We start from the raw sequence: 19,173 nt of genomic DNA, 5'->3' as shown, positions 1-19,173 counted from the left end.
AAATGAATTAATAGGCAGCAGATTTAAAACAAACAAAAGGAAGTATTTTTTCACACAATGCACAGTCAACCTGTGGAACTGCTTGCCAGAGGATGTTGTGAAAGCCAAGACTATAACAGGGTTCAAAAAAGAACTAGATAAATTAATGGAGGATAGGTCCATCAATGGCTATTAGCCAGGATGGGCAGGGATGGTGTCCCTAGCCTCTGTTTGCCAGAAGCTGGGAATGGGCAACAGGGGATGGACACCTGATGATTACCTGTTCTGTTCATTCCCTCTGGGACACCTGGCATTGGCCACTGTTGTAAGACAGGATACTGGGCTAGATGGACCTTTGGTCTGACCCAGTATGGCCGTTCTTATGTTCTTCTTATGTTCTAATCTGCAAACATTAATGGTCTCTTCAGGTCTCTGCCTCTGCAGTCCAAAATCCTGCTCCCAAATTGAGTTCCTCAATCAGAAAAAAGATATAATATTTAATATCTTCAATGAACTAGAAATGAATTATTAATCATGGCAGAAGCTTTCATGATTCAAGTGAATGGTGAATGTGTAAAAAAGCACACTTACTTTTCAATACAAAAGTAAAATAATAAATGTGCAGGTAGCAGTACTTAGAGGTTTGGGGAATCTGAAACTAACTTGATAGAGAGAAATGGATTAACATTTTTGAAAAGAGGCAAAAAACATAATTAGTACATGGCAGATATGAAGACTTTATATTTCTATGTATTTAACTAAAATTAGTTAAAATTATGAAGTCAAGCAGTTACGTGGCATCTTTGTGCAGTCTGCAGTATGCAGTCTGAGGTCAGCTTCATCAAACACAAACGGTATGGGTCCTGCACTTAGGACGGAAGAATCCAATGCACCGCTACAGACTAGGGGCCGAATGGCTAGGCAGCAGTTCTGCGGAAAAGGACCTAGGGGTGACAGTGGATGAGAAGCTGGATATGAGTCAGCAGTGTGCCCTTGTTGCCAAGAAGGCCAATGGCATTTTGGGATGTATAAGTAGGGGCATAGCGAGCAGATCGAGGGATGTGATCGTTCCCCTCTATTGGACATTTGTGAGGCCTCATTTGGAGTACTGTGTCCAGTTTTGGCCCCACACCTCAAGAAGGATGTGAATAAATTGGAGAGAGTCCAGCGAAGGGCAACAAAAATGATTAGGGGTCTAGAACACATGACTTATGAGGAGAGGCTGAGGGAGCTGGGATTGTTTAGTCTGCAGAAGAGAAGAATGAGGGGGGATTTGATAGCTGCTTTCAACTACTTGAAAGAGGGTTCCAAAGAGGATGGCTCTAGACTGTTCTCAATGGTAGCAGATGACAGAACGAGGAGTAATGGTCTCAAGTTGCAGTGGGGGAGGTTTAGACTGGATATTAGGAAAAACTTTTTCACTATGAGGGTGGTGAAACACTGGAATGCGTTACCTAGGGAGGTGGTAGAATCTCCTTCCTTAGAAGTTTTTAAGGTCAGGCTTGACAAAGCCCTGGCTGGGATGATTTAACTGGGAATTGGTCCTGCTTTGAGCAGGGGGTTGGACTAGATGACCTTCTGGGGTCCCTTCCAACCCTGATATTCTATGATTCTATGGTAGTGTAATCTTTGAAGATCTAAAAATAATTAAACATTTGCTTAATTCTTTTTAAGGCCCCAATGCAGGAAAACAGATTCTGTATGTTCCATTTAATTATGTTCCACTGAATGGTCCAATTAAGCACATGCTCAAATGCTACCTATTTGCCATTGTGGGTTGTCTATTTATAACATGGGCCACATCCACACAACATATATACTACCTTTATGGCACTGAGGATGTCACATGGGTTGCAGCTGTGTGCTGATTGGGCTGCAAGTGGTCACAGGCCACAGATTGAGAACCACTCTGCACTACAATAATACAAATAAATAAATAAATGTGCTTAAGCACTTTGCTGAATCAAAACCTATATTTTTAGCAAAGAAAAGGCAAGGAAATGTTTGCAATATATATCAACACACGTACTGTCCCACAATAACATCTCCATGATCAGGCACTCCCATCCACATAGAGAGTGGGCAGGACTACCAGCATTTAGTGGGTCTGGAGATTTGTCAATGATGGCATAAATATTCAAAAAATAAATTTGGTGTAAAGTGCACAGAATAGATAGTCTTAGATATTGGACTGATTTCCTAGCCTATTTGGAAGGGAGAAGCCCAAGGTCTCTGTAGAGACAGCTCTTCAAAACAATGTTTTGTCTCTATGGTTCCAAGGGTCAAGGAATTAGGATTAGCGATAAATAGTATCGTCACCCATAGAACACAATTTTCAAGCGTGTCTGCCCTCATGAAATATGGTTACGAAAAAGTAGGAAGCTTAGATGGATCAACACAGTCTCAAGAGAAAGAGCAAATAAGGGGAAAATGGGGCAACCTTGATGGTTCCCCTCTCTAAACAGTCTTGTATATTTTTAATAAAACACAAATACTTTTCTCCCCTATAGTGACTTCCATCTGAGATTTCAAGACAGTATACAAACAATGAATTAGTTTAGTTTCATGACCCTCCAGTGAGGTAGATGAGTACTATTACCTTCCCTGTTTCACAGTGAAACCGAGACACAAAGGATGAAAACCTGACCCTGTGGACTTCAGAGAGGCCAGGATTTCACCCACAGAGCTAACATCACTTGCCCAATGTCACACTGGAAGTCTGTTGGAAGGCTGGGAGCAGAACCCATATCTCCAGTTTCCCGGTCCTGTGCAGAACCCAAAACCCATTACAAAAGTGCCCTAAAGAACTGGACTTTCAGTCACTGCTTGTTTTGGAAGGAATTATTCCTGAGGTTTCACATAACTCATAAATCTCCGCTTCTGTCACATACCAAGCTGTTTAATTCTGGGCTCTAGTAGAGACAACTACATGGTTCTTGCAGTTATAACTCCGCAACCAAAAGAGAAGAGGGGGAAAAACAACGTCAAACTTTCCTGTTTCTGACACAATTACAAATCCTATTTGCTTCATCCTTCTCTGGCCTATTTCCTTAACAAAGGACATCTTGAAGAATCTCCTTTTTCATTTCCCAAGTGGTGTCACGGCACAGCTGGACAAAATGAATAAAATACAACGAAAAAGGTAAAGCAGACACGTAAATAGATTTCCCCTTTCATCCCTCAAAGGCAGAAGGGTGAATTTTTTCTGCATGATTAAGTAGTACAGAATGTTTGTGAAACTGGACAAAATGTTATTTAAAATCTTGAAGATTTCCTACCTCTGTGGGTATATAAACTGGCACTCACGGTCTGAATTCCTTTCAAGTTACTCACATGACTAATTCACATGATTTGCCTTGGAAGAAAGCAGATTAGAAGAAAACTCTATAGAACAAACATCTACAGTACAATAGACCAAACTTCAAGAAATAAGTACAGGAAATAAATGAGATATGCAAATTCTGCAGGAACAGAGGCAATTGCAAGGTCCTCTTCTAGAATGTATGCAAATCCTCACCCAGGGCCACATTTAGATCCAGCACCCAGTCCAAGGAGTTGGGTGAAGCACTTGTGAAATGCACTAGGGAATGAGTCAACAGATTTTCCTACCTGTGCCATAGAAGAGTTGCAAAGCCCAATTGCTGATGTAACCTCTGGGGGGAACCTATGCTGACAGGAGGATCCATGAAACATTGGGTTCCCTGATCCTAACCCTGAGCTACCTCCCTCCTTATCAGCCATGGAAAGGACTCATGATGAGCCATCATTTATGTCATGCCCAGGGCACATGCCCTGTGCAGACCCTCCCACTCATCCAATACTGTAATCAGTCCAGTTCTGCTCCTCAGTAAAACATTGCACAACTTATGCATGTTCCCAGAACAGGCTGGTGTGTTCCCAAGAAAAACTGCAGCATGTAAATAAGCAGGAAATGCCATACAAACAATATTTGGGTTTTGTTTTTCACTGATCCACAGAGTAAACGCTCATGAAAAGAACAATGTAACTTGTTGGTACCTAAGTTATTGCTGGTGCTAACTGCATGTCCATATCCTCCCATCTGGCTTGCTCAACAAAATATTATGAATAAAGGCACTGATTCACCCCCATTGGTACATTGCACCCTCCTTGCACTGATGAGCTGCTGAGGGAGGTTAAATATCAAGGAGGGCAGGCACTATCCTCCCTGGGTATCCTGACTTAATAGGGCAGGTTTAATTTGCAGCAGAGACTTCATAGAAACCTGTCCAGTATAGGCTGTCTGGGGGACTCAGTTAATTAGTACATGACCTAATAATGCTGCCCGGGGTAGCACTGGACCACTGCTCATTCCCATTGTAAAGTAGGAGTTGTGGTGTCTTGTGCCATGTAATACCCACCCTCAGCCAGGCAGACTTTTTACCACCAGGCATTTACAGCCAGGGGTGCTGGAACAATTTGTATAGTGGGGGTGCTGAGAGCCACTGAACAAAACGGTAAACCCTGTATACGATGAAAACCACTTTAAGCCAGGGGGTGCTGCCCCACCCCCAGAACCGCTAGTTCCAGCACCTATGCTTAAGGCTCCAATCCAGGACCTGATTGTTCTGCATGTGTCCCTGTCATAGGTGAATTCCACCCAGGAAGAATTTATTGGCTGTCTGTTGGGATTAGAGAAATGTCCATTTTCAAAACGGCAATCAAACCACATGGAATATTTTTCTTTGGCTTCAACAAAGCAGCATCAGGACCCACACTTCTTTATCAGGGCTTTGGGTTTTGGAGGCCTGGGTCAAAATTTGAAACGGAGGTTCCCCCCATCCAAAAAAATTACCATGGAGGTGAAAGAGCTTAAGAAGAGGGGAAAAAAGTAAAGTCAAAGAGGGCCCAAGCTTGTGGGGTTGCTGCCCTCCTCACGGGGATGGGTGGAGCTCCACCCTGCATGTGGCCAGGAGCACGCTTGTCCCTGAGCTCTGACTCCACTGCTGGTGGGACTGGTATCCCCCAACCTGCTCCTGTCTCTGGGCTCCTGGCCTGGTGTGTTGCCTCAGGCCTGGTACAATGATGCCAGTGGTGGCTATGATGGCATCTGGGCTCCACTAGGGCAGGCGAGTCACTCCATGCAATATTGAAGGCAGACACCAATTCTGAGTGGCACTGTGACCCAGTGTGCCAGGCTGGAATCCCACTCACTCTAATTTGGCCCCTCTGTAACGTTGGGGACTCTCTCAAATGGGGGGCCTGAGCAAACTCACCCTTTTGCCTCCTACACCCAGCCCTGCTCCTTGTGACAAATGAAGTGGTGAAACAGAGGAAAAATATGCAGAATGGGACAGATTTTGTTCTCATACACCTGGGCAAATCCACTGGGCTAAATTCATCCCTGGTATAAGCAGATCCATCTTCCACTATCTTTCGACAAGTCAAATCTGAGTTTCTATGAACCAATGAAAGGCACATATATGCCTGAGGAACTATGGAGTTGATCCAGCACTCATTTAAGTCAATGGAAAGAATCCTACAGATTTCAATGTATTGGATTGGACCCTCTGTCCTTTTCAAACATCAAGTTTCTAACAAACTTCAGCTAAAACATTAGAGCTTTTCTTTAAAACATAAAAAAGTTGCAATTTTTTTAAAGTAGAAAATTGTTCCCACCTCCCACTCCTTTTGTGCTTGAAAATGACTCAAATGTTTTTGATGAAACTTTCAGGGGAAAAGTACACTCCCTTTCTGAGAGCAAGCATCTCATATTTTGGCTGCAAAGGTAAAGCTCTGAGAAAGTTATAAACAACTGAAAATAATCCTTTAGAAAGGAAATGTTTAGGCAACCTTAGCTATAGGTGATGCTACATGTGTTGCCTATAATCACAACTATGCACGCAAAAAGTCACATGGAAATAGCATCTTGTAGCAAAACAAAAAACAGACAAACAAAAAGCTTGGAAGGAAATATTACATTTAACACACACTTTAAAGACCTGATCCCAAATCCACTGAAATCAACAGAGAGATTATTTAAATTGATCAGACCCCAAATAAATGGTAGTTCTGTGAAAAAAGTCACCGGTGTACATTTCTCATAGCAATATCATCATTCCAATCAACTCTTAATACTCATTACTTTGGTCTATTTCACTGCTGAATAACAGAAAAAAAGAGGTGAGACTGATTATTTTACTTAAGATAACAAGGTAGAAAAGACGTACATGTTAGTGTAATTAGTTAATACAAATTAAAAACATTGCACATTCTATTGTCAAGATCATTCAAAGAATTATTTGTTTTTGTCATTGACCACCATTGCATTAGTTCTTGTAATCTAGTTAGTGCATTAGCACTAAGTAAATACTATTGATTCAGTCAGATATAATGGACCTATGCAATCTTTGAATTTCGTCCATTTCCTTTATACTAATTTTATGACGTTTCACTCAGTACACAGATTATCATTCTGGAGGTGGTGGTTCATTATTCAGTTTTAATGAATTAAAAATAAGACACAGAGGATGTTGGTAAAATATCCCAGAGTCACTGAGCTAAATACAGACTTGGTGTCAGCAAGTGCATCTCCCATGGAAGTCCCTAGGACACATTTGTGACTTATGGCTTGTCTGTGAAAGTTCTTCCAGAAAAAGGTAGGGTATGAATTTACAATGGAATAGTTATTGTGGAATAATTCCATGTTTAGAGAAGCCCTTAAACAGTGGTGTAAGACAGTGCTACTCAAAGTGGTGGTCCGTGGACCGGTGGTGGTCCGCGGACCGGTGCTGGTCCGCGAGCCATTGGCTGCCGGTCTGCGCGCACATTGGAAAAAAAAATTGCCGGTCCCCCACATCAGATAGCTTGAGAAGCACTGGTGTAAGAGACAAGGGATGAAAGTAGGTCAGAAAATGGGTATGAGTTTCAAGGTAAAGTAGTATAATTTATACCTATTTCCATTCAGTAAGTGTGCAAAAGCAGAATAACATACACACAGAGGAGGCAGAGCACATCCTCCTGTTGGGTGCTTTTTTTTTTGGCTGCAATCTCTTCTTCTGCTCCCTTAGTATTTTTCTTGCTACAACCATTCATTCTGCTCACCTGCTGCAAGCCAAATTGCACAGCTTGCATTGCTTTGCCACCTGAATTTGTCTTCTACTAAACCATTTATGTCACTGCTTAAGCCACCAATAAATTTGGCCCATTGTTTGCAGTAATGGTATTCTTTATAAAATACAGGATCTGATTCTGGTTTCTCTGAATCAGGTGTAAATCAGGAATCATGGAGTTACAACGATGTCAGACCTGTGTGAGAGCAGAATCTGTCCCAAAGCGTAAGTTACACAATTGCTTACTTCTGTGACAAGCCAATGCATTTACTGTGAAGGTGCTGAAGGCAGACCTGGACTAAGGAACTGAGGTTCCTTCAAAGTCTCCTGATGCTGAAGCCCAATTTCCTATTGCTGCTCTAGGGCTGGCAGTTGTGAAAGTGCCAAGGGGTCATCAACTCAGATAAAACTACAAATCAGATTGGACTGGACTGACTGGAAGCGATGCTGAGGATAGCTGAAGCAGGATAGGTACAGAGGGAGTTGAAGTGCCATACATATGTGTTTGCATGATTTAGACTTTCAGTTCAGACGTGACAAAAAGGGGGAACTAGGAGTGGAGGGACATGGGTTATAATACCAACCACCAGAAGGGTGAGATTCTGGAATAGCCTCCCATTGGGAGTTGTAGGGGCAAACAACAGTTAGTTTTAAGAGGGAGCTGGACAATCATGCGTGCAGTTGTATGATGGGGTTGTCTGTGATGGGAGTGGGCTGGGCTCACTTCCATAAATTATGTTCCTAAAAGCTCATGCTTCAGGGTCTCTGCTGGTCACCTGGGGCCAGGAAGGGATTTCCCCCTTCTCCAGTGTATTCTGGGTGGGGTTTTTTTACATCACCTTCCTCTATAGTATCAGAAGAGACAGTGTCTATGGCTGGAGACAGTGGATGGGGAGAGCCAGGGCTCTGAGGTGAAAGTGAGCTTTGTCTCTCTCAGGTGGCTAGTTCTTACTCACATGTTCAGGGTCTAACTGATCACCATATGTGGGGTTGGGAAAGCATTTTCTTCTAGGTCAGATTGGCAGTGACTTTTGGGGGTGAGGTTCATCTTCACCTGCCAGGATTATCTGTATATATTTCACTTAATCACTCCCCTGCCAATGCAGGGTCCTTGGGTATTGGTGCACCTTGATCCCTCATATTCTCTTCCTGTGGCATATAATAGTCTAGTCTCCCAGGGGCTGTAATATTTGGGTCTAATTTTGGTTGTTGAGTTTAACATGCGGGTTCTGGGTGGTTTCGGTGATGTATAGGAGGTCAGACTAAATGACCTGGTGGTCTCTTCTGGCCTTAAACTTTATGACTATACTCAATGTGGTTATGCAGTAAGGCAAATGTGTACATTTGGATGATGCAGTGTGTTATTATGTTTGTTCATTTTGTTTCACATAGGTGACATAGCAAAAGCAGGTTTTTAGGAGTGATGTGACTGAGGAGAAGGAGCTGACGTTAGAAACAGACCTCGGGAGAGTGTCCCAGGCATACGGGATGGGATGGAAGGAGGGTCAGAGGCAGGAGTAGGACAATGGATGGCATCGTTTGTGGAATGGAGGGGATAGAGTAGGCACTTTGAAGGAGGCCAGGTTGCAGACTAGCTGGGGCTTCAGCCTGTTATGAAAAAAACCTGTTATTTTGTTATGTAATTAATGTTCACGTGCTTTAAGAGACATTTAAAGGCATTTTACAAATCTGAGACATAAAAAAAAAAATACAATTTTTCAGTCCACTGGTCAACATCTAGAAACTGGTTTCAGAGTAACAGCCGTGTTAGTCTGTATTCGCAAAAAGAAAAGGAGGACTTGTGGCACCCTAGAGACTAACCAATTTATTTGAGCATGAGCTTTCGTGAGCTGTAGCTTATGCTCAAATAAATTGGTTAGTGTCTAGGGTGCCACAAGTCCTCCTGTTCTTTTTGCATCTAGAAACTGTTCATTGAGCTACTAGAAGTTTGGGCTGTGCATTTTCAGAGTATGCAGTACACTCTCTTGCCATACTAGTGACCAACGGGCAGCTTTCTCTTCAATCAAAGGATTTGATTTAAAAGTCTGGAGGTGAGCATTATTAGTTGGCTTTACTGAAAAAGCAGCGCCTTTGCCAGAAGATGACAGGAGAACAAATGTCAGTTTCACAGAATAACCCGACTTTCAGAAAGAAAATGATTAAAAACAAAACAAAAAAATCCTCATCACACTGAACAACAGAGTAGGAGATACACAGAGACCAGTCCTCAGCAGGGAGCTCAGGAGGAGGGAAATTCAGCAAGGTTCTCTTTGCAGAGCTTTCTCCCCATCAGGGTAGCAAGTGGCAGCCCCAAACTCCATGGATCCCAGGGATCAGCAGGAGGACATTTCTGCACCACATCTGGGTCTCCAAAAGTCACCTCCTACTTCCTGGCAGTGTGATTCCAATGGAATGATAGGGCTTCTATACCTGGTTCCTTCCCTGGATCTCCCCTTTAATTGAGAATGATCATACAGAGATAATACACCTTTACACCGTATTATCTTTCTGCCGTGAGCTAAGCATGTTTTCCTAGAGGACAATGTACATTTCCCACTGCCCCATCACATCCTGTTTACGCATCCAACAGATGACCTACCGAGAACCCTCTACAGATGCTGTAAAGGCGAGAGGGGATGCTGCAGCATACGCCAGTACCCTCTATGCATACATTTAGTGGGTACAATCAGGCCCTTAACTTTTACAGCTTTTTAATTTGGATTACTGTGGTATACCAACCTTAAGGAAGGTTACATGCCCACAGTTCTTTTTAGCATCACGAGCGAGGATCTCAGCTGATATTTTTATGTTTTTTAATATATAGCATTTCCAAAAGCATCAACTAATGAAAAAATTAGGATTCTAGTGCCTGATTCTTAGGAGAAATATTTCAGCCCATATTGTATTCTACTTGTAATAGAAAATCCATTTCCTTTACCGTGCGAGATTGTTTAAATGAGCCCCTCCAAGCCTTTATAATCACACAGATGTGGGGCTATTTTTAATTCTGCCAAAAATTTGTAATCTAAATGGTGTGGGAGATTACAGGGCCTCTAAAGAGTTATTTGTCTCTGTTTATTTTATTAAATATTACTAGACATACCCTGAGGATGACAGATCAATAAGGGTCTTTGTGGTTTCCTGATGGAAGGTCGTAATTATTTTCTTCCATTATAATATAAACATAACCAAATTTAACTCATCTATCATCTTTGCAACAGTAATAAAGAAACATCACTGCATGTTTATTTTACTGTCTTTTTCATTTCACCTTCCTTCAAAATTATTTTTATCTGTTTGTGCTCTTCCTTTGATAGGAGTGGTGACCAGTTTGTCTGTCCACATCTCAGGGTATTTTGTGACAAAAAACAGCCTTTGGTTTCTCTGTTTGGTTGCAAAGTGCTTTGCCATGTTTTGGATCAAAGACACTGTATGGAGTAACTTTTGGATGTGAAAACTCACAGGAAAAACAAAACAAAAGGAATCCCTGTGCCACAGGAAATCTAGAGCTGAATTCTGCTTGCAGTTCCACAGGCACGGCTCCATGGGAATTGGATCCATGTAACTGAGAGCCAAATTGGCTCACAATTGTTTACCACATAAAAAAAATCAATGTGGAAAAATTCTAAATAAAAAAATTCTAAGCTTACTGCTCAGTAAAAATATTACAATGTAGAATACATCTGTACCTGTTGAGCCCAAAACCTGCTCATCTCACCCACCTAAGGAGTCCCATTGAAGTCAGAACTTAGATGGGCACCTTGAGACTATGTGCATAAGTGAGGAAAGGCAAGTAGGATTTGGCTCTTGATCTGAATCTTCATCTATTTTAGTAGCTGAACATGACTAATTTTGAACCAGTGACTAAGGCTCAATCCACTAAAACCGACACCCAGTTTCCACAGCGGGTGTGGGTGAGGAGATGCCAGAGCAATGATTCGAAAACCTCCAGGAGAGATTTGCAACCACTTCACAGCACTCTTCTTGCCCTGGCTTAGGCACCAGAAAACCTTTACTTTTACTCCACTTTTTTATTTCTGATTCAAAACTGATTCTGATTGCTCTCCTGTTCCCATTTAAATCAATGTCAAAACTGGAGCAGGTCCTCATCTGGTGTTCACTGTCATATTTCCATTGACTTAAATAGGGCTATGACAATTTACACCAGCTGTGGATCTGCCAGCCTGACTTTAATGGGCTTGGTCTTATATGAGCTTCCCTGAAAGACAGGGAAAACTGGAGCCAGTTTTGATTCATGTTTTGTAAAAACTGGCAGGTTTTTATATCCAAAACCAGTTTTGTCAACCAAACTGAGGTGAGTTGAAGCATTTTCATTCAAACACCCAAATTAGGGAAGGAAGGGTAGAGGGAAAGTTTCAGAGAATTTGTTCTCATTTGGGCCCATTTCTCACTTCAACTGCTTCACACCAAACAACAAAAGCACGAGGAATAGTCATTCAAAGGGTTATCTATTAGCCTAACAGAAACAAAGACAATGTGTCTTGCAACTCTTTCTGCTAATGTGATTTGTCCTTCACCTATCAGCCTTTGACTGTAAATGATCAAATATTATAGGATTGCCTTGAAAACAATGCCAAAGACGCAGCATTTGGTTTGGATGTTGCTAACATTACACTTTCATTACTGCAGTACTGTTTGAAGTCTCTTGTTATTTAATCCTGTAGAAGTCAGTACATTTTCTCTTGCATCAGAGGACTGTGGTTTGCATCTCTCATAACATTAAAGAGAGACATCATTTTGGCTAAATTACACAAAATAACATTCTGATTCTGCCAAAATAAGCTATGACAAATTGTCATAGTTTACAGAAAGTTTTATATCAAGTGAAAGGTGACCTACAAAAGGGAAAAGTTGGGTTGTGGCATTTTAAACTTCTGTATGATGCACAAAGAACGCCTGAAAAGTGCTTTTGTTTGATGAGTGTTTAAAAGGAAATTTTTTCCCTGTTTGTTTTTTACATTAGAAATTTACATCCTTCTAGACTGGAAAAATATGTGAAATGGTGACATTACAAGAGTCAAGAAAATGAAAGCTGAGTAATTGACAGGAGAAGAGATTTTCAGTCAGACTGTTTAAAACTCTTTGATTTTTGTTTGTTTTTATAATCTCCTATTGAACTTCAAAAAGAAAAGGCGTACTTGTGGCATTTTAGAGACTAACACATTAGTCTCTAAGGTGCCACAAGTACTCCTTTTCTTTTTGCGGCTACAGACTAACACGGCTGCTACTCTGAAACCTATTGAACTTGAGTGATTAAAGAACACTCTGGATAAAGGAAACCGTGAGATAAATATTCAAACTCCTAATCTCTTCAATTAAGGTGTTGAAGGTCACAGTAAACATCCCTAAAACCACCCAGAGGTTCTCCAGCAAAATCTGAGATTTGACATTCTTGATATTTCTGAGATTAAAACAAAAAAAGAAAAAAAAGACCTTTATTTCCCTCCCAAAACCAAATCAAAACCTTTTATGTCTTCTTTATACATCATAATGAAGCAATGAAAGGGCACACTCCCAGTTTTTAAAAATCCTTTGCTAATCACCTACCCCTTCAATCCAGGGCCGAGAAAGCTCACAATAGATATTTAAACCTTCCAATGAGTTCTCCTCCAAAAAAAGAATGTCTATCTTGACAGTCTTGATATTTCCATGGTAAAAAACTACATTCAAGCCTTCTTTATACAAAATAAAAGTGCACAAAAGGCACAGACCCATTTTCCTCCTTTTGAAGCAATCCTTTATCAATGTTATATAGCTGCAGTAAGAGCAGAAATCTGCAATTCTGATGACATTTCTTGGAAACATGCAACTGTAATAAACCCTCTGAAGCCATAATACATTCAGCTCAGATATGCAAAACAGTGGCAGAGCCTAGAAAGCATTTTGAAGCAGGAAAAAAATTCTTAGAATGTGAAAACTCATAGATTATTCCATCAATATATTAAAGGAGCACTTTGCTGTGAAAAGACCATCTTATTAAAGAGGTTTGGTTGGGTAACAGAAGAATGAGATAAAAGGATCAAAAGGATCTTAACCCCCCCCTCCAATAAATAATCCAAGAATAAGGAAGAAAACTATTTTCAGAGAATAGAAATGGATACTCAGAGTGAAACACAAAATGAAAAACGAAGAAGAAATATTAAGGTTTGAGAAAAGACGAGGACAAGGCACTAGAAAAAGATAACAGAAGCTACTATATTAAGAATTTTCTAAACTGTATCTATTTTCCTGAAAATTAGGAAGAAAAATAGTAAAATATAGAATGTGACATGTTCACAGTGCCAGCACTAAGTGGCAACTCCAGTATCTCAGCTCAGCTCTGGGAACCTCTGGCAAGGAATCTTTCACTGAAGGCTGCAGAATCATAATGGAGCCTATTTAGAGATTATTCTAGCCCAGTGGCTAGGCGACTCTCCACAGTGGAGCATGCCTCTGCCACAAGGGAAATGCCAGAGGATCTGTGCAGTGATTGATTCACCGAGTGTGACCTTCGCCCCATCCTGGTGCTGAACGCCTAACATCCGCTGCCATCTGGGAGGGACTGTGTAAAGCCTGTAACAGAATCTCACCCTACCCAGGTCCTTAACAGAATGGGTTACAAACAAATATGTCTATGTTTTAAATATTTTGTTTGTAAAATCCTTCTTGTCCAGTCCTGAATACAGGATTCCATATTTCCGCTGACATCACCACAGACCACTCAATAGAGAGGAAGGAGGGGTTTTTCTTTTGTTTCCTCTTTGTTGTTCTAATTGCTTGGGATGCCACCAGCACCATCAGGGAAACCCTCAATGTGTAAAGAAAAGGAGTACTTGTGGCACCTTAGAGACTAACCAATTTATTTGAGCATAAGCTTTCGTGAGCTACAGCTCACTTCATCAGATGCATATCGTGGAAACTACAGCAGACTTTATATATACACAGAGAATATGAAACAATACCTCCTCCCACCCCACTGTCCTGCTGGTAATAGCTTATCTAAAGTGATCATCAGGTGGGCCATTTCCAGCACAAATCCAGGTTTTCTCACCCTCCACCCGCCCCCCCACAAATTCACTCTCCTGCTGGTGATAGAGTCTAGTCTACCATTCCTGGTCTTTACCGGGGATAGACCAGGAATGGAGTCTTAGAACTTTTAGTAAGTAATCTAGCTAGGTATGTGTTAGATTATGATTTCTTTAAATGGCTGAGAAAAGAATTGTGCTGAATAGAATAACTATTTCTGTCTATGTATCTTTTTTGTAACTTAAGGTTTTGCCTAGAGGGGTTCTCTATGTTTTTGAATCTAATTACCCTGTAAGATATCTACCATCCTGATTTTACAGGGGGGATTTCTTTATTTCTATTTACTTCTATTTTTATTAAAAGTCGTCTTGTAAGAAAACTGAATGCTTTTTCATTGTTCTCAGATCCAAGGGTTTGGGTCTGTGGTCACCTATGCAAATTGGTGAGGCTTTTTATCCAACATTTCCCAGGAAAGGGGGGGTGCAAGTGTTGGGAGGATTGTTCATTGTTCTTACGATCCAAGGGTCTGGGTCTGTAGTCACCTAGGCAAATTGGTGAGGCTTTTTACCAAACCTTGTCCAGGAAGTGGGGTGCAAGGTTTTGGGAAGTATTTTGGGGGGAAGGACGTGTCCAAACAGCTCTTCCCCAGTAACCAGTATTAGTTTGGTGGTGGTAGCGGCCGGTCCAAGGACAACGGGTGGAATATTTTGTACCTTGGGGAAGTTTTGACCTAAGCTGGTAAAGATAAGCTTAGGAGGTTTTTCATACAGGTCCCCACATCTGTACCCTAGAGTTCAGAGTGGGGGAGGAACCTTGACATGGTGATAGAGTGAATTTGTGGGGGGGGGGGTGGAGGGTGAGAAAACCTGGATTTGTGCTGGAAATGGCCCACCTGATGATCACTTTAGATAAACTATTACCAGCAGGACAGTGGGGTGGGAGGAGGTATTGTTTCATATTCTCTGTGTATATATAAAGTCTGCTGCAGTTTCCACGATATGCATCTGATGAAGTGAGCTGTAGCTCACGAAAGCTTATGCTCAAATAAATTGGTTAGTCTCTAAGGTGCCACAAGTACTCCTTTTCTTTTTGCGAATACAGACTAACACGGCTGTTACTCTGAAACCTCAATGTGTAGTAGATTTGAGAAAGCACAGATGTAAAGATATGGAACCCTTCATTATCTGAATTCAGGTTTCATCTTTTAGTAGACAATATTTACCACAAAAAACTCCTCTTACCCAGATTCCATTAATCTAATAAACCCTACATTGCACTCAGAAAAAGTGAGCTTCTAGGTTACTTCTTTAGGACCCAATCCTTCACAGAGAAATTTGCAGAGACAAGAGTACATTTGCTTAGTTCTCACTGCAGGACTGGGACTGCATTCGGGTAGGGTGAGATTCAGCACCTCACTCTACAAGAAGAAAAGGAGTACTTGTGGCACCTTAGAGACTAACCAATTTATTTGAGCATGAGCTTTCGTGAGCTGTAGCTCATGAAGGCTCATGCTCAAATAAATTGGTTAGTCTCTAAGGTGCCACAAGTACTCCTTTTCTTTTTGCGAATACAGACTAACACGGCTGTTACTCTGAAACCTGTCACTCTACAAGAAATCTCACTGATTGGATTAACTAAACTAACTTCAGTGGGACTGCTTGTGTATGAAACATGAGTAAGGGTACCACAATCTGGCCATTAAATGATTTATATTATGAAACAGATTTGTTTTTCTAACAAAAAACCCCAAACCTTTATTTCACCTTTAACATTTTCTGTGAGTTTTAGTTGTAGGGGACTCAATGCACAAGGCGACTGATATTAGTGAACCCCTTTTAATGACAGCAGGAGATATAATTCCCTCATTGTTCCATCTACGGCCTAATGATCCTTAGAAACAAAAGCACACAAAACCAGAAAACAAATTAGTTGTTTTTTAAAAAGAATTTTTTCAGTCCCTTTAATAGTTTATTTTATCTCCTTAAGCCCTTCATTGACTCCTGCAGTCGATTTACAGTAATTGCTTCTTGCAAAGATTGGCAAACTTGTGCTAATCATTGCCTATTTAAATGGACAACTCAAATAACCTGTAAATGATTAGGGGCCTTAGCCAGCAAAGACTTGCATCTCACTACTACAATCAATGGGACAATCACACAGTAATGGAGTAGTCAATGTGAGTAACGGGTGGAAGAATTTATATGACAAAGTAATTTTATATATGTAAAGTATATGACATAAAGTATATGACAAAGTAATTTTCACTTACCCTTTTCAAACAGTATTTGCTATCTTTCCCATAAAAGTGCTGAAGACATTTCATGTTTTGCTTGTTTACAATCTTGTTGAAGAATTCATTGATTGTTCGGACAGAGACTGCACAGACAGCAGATCTGTTTGTTGGTTCCGAAGAGTCCGGCTTGCTTTGTGCAAAAACACCATACAGAATGTCATCGTTCACACTAAGCCCCATTTCATGGGCCAGAACTGCACCTGGCTTACTGACATATGCAGCCTGCAGAACATTAAATATCTCATTTCGAATTGACCTCTTCCTCCGCTTTTCAGTGAAAATGCACTCAAGAGGCATCTCCATGTAAGAGCGCAACTCAGAATCAAAAGAGCAGAAACGGATGATTCTTGTGTGAAAAGACTGGGAGTCAAGAGATTCACGCTGGACTGTTAGGAAGTAGACAAAGTGGTCATTTTCAAAGGCATGGACATACTTAATGGTATAAGAGTCCCTGAACTGTGGGAGAATGTCCATATAAGAATGATCTGTGAGAAACTCAAAACCATCCTGGGTTTCTTTTAACCTTCTAACCGACACTGAATGTAGTGCATGCTGTGGTTGAAATGAAGACTTCACAGTATTCCCAACAAAAAAGTTTACAAATCTGTCCTTTTCGGTCACCAAAACTTTGGTTCCTAAAGTGCTTACAACACAGTCAGGGCAGCTGTCTGACTCGCCATCCCTCTGCTTTGAGTACATGCAGTGCACTTCACTTTCTATGTCGGCAGGGTTGTCGGGGTGAATGATGTGACGTTGACATACACCTCGAGTTACACTACCACAGCTGATGAGCTGATCATCATAGTACGTTTCTAGGAGCAGAGCCATGTTGACATTATCCTTCCAAACACTACTGGATAAATTGTTTCTCTCTTTGCAATCTTCACATGGTGCACAATCAGGATTCTCCAGCACGGGTCCAGTCTTGTACACAGAAATGTTCTGGAGGTTTTCATTTAAGACATAGATCTTGTTGACTGCTCCGATATAGATATGATGCTTATATAAAACTATATTCTGTATTGGCGTTTCTGTGATAAAATGAGGAAGATGATAATTGATGCTCAAATTCATCTCTGACTTTATAGCTGCTTCTTTACATTGTCCACTGGTCCTTTGCACCAAAGAAAACAGGAATATAATAATCCCAGAAGTAAACGCAGCAACAGTCTTCATTGTTATAGATTTAACCTGTCAAAATATATTTAAATAAATAGTGTTTATATTTCATATAGTAAAGCTTCAGTTTATCAATTATCAGAGATCTGCTTCTATGCTGTATGTGTATTAGCCATTCTAATCCAGTTTGAGAACAAGTTGCAGTTTTGCCCTGTGTCCTGTTCTAAACTGTTGCCATTACAATGTCTAATGGGTACCTATCTCAAAACTGCCAGCACACTTCCCAGCAGCAATGGATTATGATGGATTTTGAAAGACCACCGGTGCATTGTGGGGTAGAAGTGGAGAGCTGATAATATCAGCTACTCTAGTTCCACATTGATGCTAAAATAGTTTAGACTGAAATGGCTTAGATAAACCCAATCCTTAAATAGTCTGAAAGAAATTCACATCAGAGCAGTTCTTGAAACACATATAAAGTGGCTGAAGAACTTTGTGTGGAAGAGAGATGTTCTGCAACACCTAGGGGTTGGAGTGGTTTTTAGTATAGCTGGTCCAAAAAAAAAAAAATCACAAAAAATATTGACATTTGTATTTAAGTGGACTCATTTTATTCTTTGCTCAGTGTTTCACAACATTTTTATCAAAATCATTATTGAAATGGTTAATTAAATTTTTCACTACCAGAAAGCCATTCTGTTTTTCCCTGAAAATTCCATAAAAGGCAAAAAATGTTTTGTCTGAAAAGAATTCAACCAGTTCTAGTTCTTGGAATGGTCATTTTCTCTCATGTAAACAAGGCATTATAATATATCCTTAAAACATTTTATGTATTTTGTGGTTCTTGACATGTGCAAGTTTAATTTTAGGCCCTGTACCACAGTGATAAGTCACTTGGGTGAACCTTCAGAAGATACAGGCAAAGCCCTGTGTTGTAAACAAAGAGATATCAAATGAATTAGAACCATAAAGTGATGAAATCAACAAACCTAGCACATTTCTTTCTTACTTATTTTCCTCATTTATTTTATGTGGCTTTAAAAATCAAAAGCCCATGACTAGTGTGATATTTAAAACCCTCTCATTTGACCAAGTACATGAATTGTGGTTGGCACGTATTTTGGTCCAGTATCTACATTAGATCATAAATCATACCAGACATCATTCTCTTAATATCTTGCCACAATTGCTAAACTCAATTTGGCTTCCTGATGTAGAAAACAATTATACTTTCTAAAAGAAATATGATTACATGCTGTTTAGAAGATTTTATGGAAAAAACGGCTTATAATTTGGCTATAGTTAAACACTTGTTTCTGATAGACAAATGCTCACAAGGACACTGAGTCTCTGGAGACCTAAATACAGACTTGAAAATACAAAATATAATAATCAGGAGTTTTGTACTGACTTTTTTTTTTTTTAAAAAAAGCAAAATTTTGGTTAAAATGACAGAATTTTACAAGTCACTGAAAATTTTATATAACAAATATATAACTTTTATATTTTCGTTAGACTGGTTTAAACAACACAAATAATTCTGATGTACTCTTTCATATACATTATTTCAATGTATATTGCATTCTTTCTGCGGCTTACATCATTAGTCTATACACACAGTGTTTGCAAACAAGAGAATTGTCCCTTGTCCGAAAACCTCTCAACCGTCTGTCAAGAACCATGATC

The 19,173-nt window shown here is 40.3% G+C and overlaps 1 protein-coding gene across 5 annotated transcripts in view; it reads right to left on the bottom strand.

Annotated features, from left to right (window-relative positions):
- Positions 1–19,173, bottom strand: part of MET (MET proto-oncogene, receptor tyrosine kinase) — a 118,108-nt gene that overhangs the window by 71,228 nt on the left and 27,707 nt on the right. For 3 of the 5 annotated variants that reach the window (XM_073328145.2, XM_073328149.2, XM_073328146.2), the window contains exon 2: positions 16,345–17,559. The exons of 1 other annotated variant lie outside the window; for it this stretch is intronic. In XM_073328145.2, coding sequence (XP_073184246.2) covers positions 16,345–17,544 — 1,200 coding nt within the window. In that variant the 5' untranslated portion in view covers positions 17,545–17,559. Of the gene's footprint in view, positions 1–259; positions 383–16,344; positions 17,560–19,173 lie in introns of those variants that run through there. One more of the 5 variants, XM_073328151.2, reaches the window with a different exon arrangement.

The sequence above is a fragment of the Lepidochelys kempii genome, chromosome 1, assembly GCF_965140285.1.
Source record: "Lepidochelys kempii isolate rLepKem1 chromosome 1, rLepKem1.hap1, whole genome shotgun sequence".
Taxonomy (NCBI): domain Eukaryota; kingdom Metazoa; phylum Chordata; order Testudines; family Cheloniidae; genus Lepidochelys; species Lepidochelys kempii.
The sequence above is the reverse complement of the archived record's forward strand: the minus strand, read 5'-3'. Positions and strand labels throughout refer to the sequence as shown.